General features: G+C 51.6%; 1 protein-coding gene across 1 annotated transcript; it reads right to left on the bottom strand.

Moving 5' to 3' along the window:
- Positions 1-690: 690 nt before the first annotated feature.
- LOC112937023 (uncharacterized) lies at positions 691-1,608 on the bottom strand. The gene has a single exon (XM_026021750.2). The coding sequence runs from the start codon at positions 1,606-1,608 to the stop codon at positions 691-693; it is 918 nt and encodes a 305-aa protein (XP_025877535.1).
- Between the last annotated feature and the right edge of the window lie 263 nt (positions 1,609-1,871).

Genomic DNA, 1,871 nt, shown 5'->3' with positions numbered 1-1,871 from the left:
AAATAGTTACGCTAGTGTAATATTATAATGTTTCCTCATAACAAACTTGACCATATATAAATACAATTTACAGAAAATTCGGAATTAAAAATAATAAATATTAAAAGACGAGTCTAGAGTCTATATAGGAATATATATAATTTACAAATAACTAAAATTTGATATTAAAAATAATTAATAATTAACACGTATATAAAATATAATATGAATATTACATATTAGTAGTTTTGTAAAGTTATTGCAAAATTTAAAATTGTGTTGTCATTTTAATATATTTGAATAATATAATGAGAAAACATATATGCTATTATATGAGAGAAAATATAATGATGCTAGCTGCGTAATCTGCGCGGGCTACCATGCTAGTATATATAAAGCAAGCTAGCTAGCTACTCCGTACCAAAATAAGTTACTGATGTAATACATTCTAATGCTATTAATTTAGAGAAAAGTCTATCCAAATTTATAATAAAGATGTGATACATTTAATATTACATGGTCATCGCCGTCACCATGAAGTATTTCAGTGACAACCGACAAGACAATAATTGACAAACGCACGGCCCCACCGCAGGTACGGATTGTGACGGCGCCTCCGCGAAACGATCGATCCCACCGTGAACCGCCCGCCGCGCGCACATTCCGTCCCCGATGCCGATGCGGATGCCTCCACACTATTCCGCCGATTAATCATTCCCACACCATTACATCATACGTGCATGGCTGATTGGCTGCAGCTCGCATGCTTACAAAACAACACTTACTACTAGCCATGGCCCATGGCTGTATAGGTGGTCCAAGCATGAACCCCACCGTGCGGCACGCCGCTTCTCCGGCGCCTCCAGCTGCACCGGCGGTGGCCGCGTCGTGAGGCGGCGTCCGGCGGTACGGGCCGAGCCACTTGGCCGCCACGAACCGCTTCTTCCGCCACGGCGGCACGGCGAGCCCCTGGCTCTTGATCGACCGCCGCGCCGCCTTGGCCGCCAGCGTCACCGCCTCCCGCGCCACCGTCGGCGGAGCGACCAGGATGGCCGGGAGGGCGGACAGCACCAGCTCGTCGTAGCCCACCGTCGGACGCGCCACGGCGAACTCCGCCGCGAACCCGACGTCGACGATGTACCGCCGCTCCGCGCCGTGCGCGGCGGATTTCGCTGCGCCGGCGCCGGCGGCGGTGACCGCGGTCACCACCACGTCGATGTACTCGTAGTTCCCCGCGGCCACGTCGCGCGCCGCGCGCCACCTCGTCCGGCACACGGCGGCGTCGTAGCCGGCCTCGCTGAGGCGAGACGCCACCGCCCGTCGGAACGCCGGCCGGGCTCCTCGGAGCGCGGCCATTTCCTCCGCCGCTCTCGTGACGTCGCCGGCCAGCGTGAACCGGAACGGATCGTCGTCCGCCATGCCGCCGCGATCCAGCAGAGCTCGAAGCCGCCGCGCGGCCGTCCTGATCTTGCTGGCCATAGCTGCAGCATCCACCGTGCTGGCCGGCGGCGTCTCTGAGGCTGAGCTGACATCGTCGCCGTCGCGATCACCGTCGTCGTTCTTCATGCTGCTGCATTCTACATCAAGGAAATCTTGAATATGAGACCATTGGATCGCGTCATAACTCATCCCCGACCTGATCGGAGAAGATAGACTTGCAGTGTTTACTAGTAGTACAGAGTAGTGATTGTTAATCACAGAAGAAAACACTGAAATATTTTAGCCAGAATTATCTGTGGAACTGTAAGTGTTTTTGAATGGGATGATGCAACTGTTGGCAACTTTCTGTGACAAGTTGACAACAACGATCGCAGCACCTTAAGCTTTGTGGTGATCCTAGAGTCGCCAACCACCTCGATCTAGCAAAGAGCTAAACCTAGATGGGTTTTGAT

This window comes from Oryza sativa, chromosome 11, assembly GCF_034140825.1.
Source record: "Oryza sativa Japonica Group chromosome 11, ASM3414082v1".
NCBI lineage: Eukaryota > Viridiplantae > Streptophyta > Magnoliopsida > Poales > Poaceae > Oryza > Oryza sativa.
Note: the sequence above shows the minus strand (reverse complement) of the source record. Positions and strands in the feature narration are given on the sequence as shown.

Excerpts from the sequence above, each read along its gene's own strand:
- LOC112937023 (XM_026021750.2), bottom strand. The coding sequence starts at position 1,608 with ATGAGTTATGACGCGATCCAATGGTCTCATATTCAAGATTTCCTTGAT.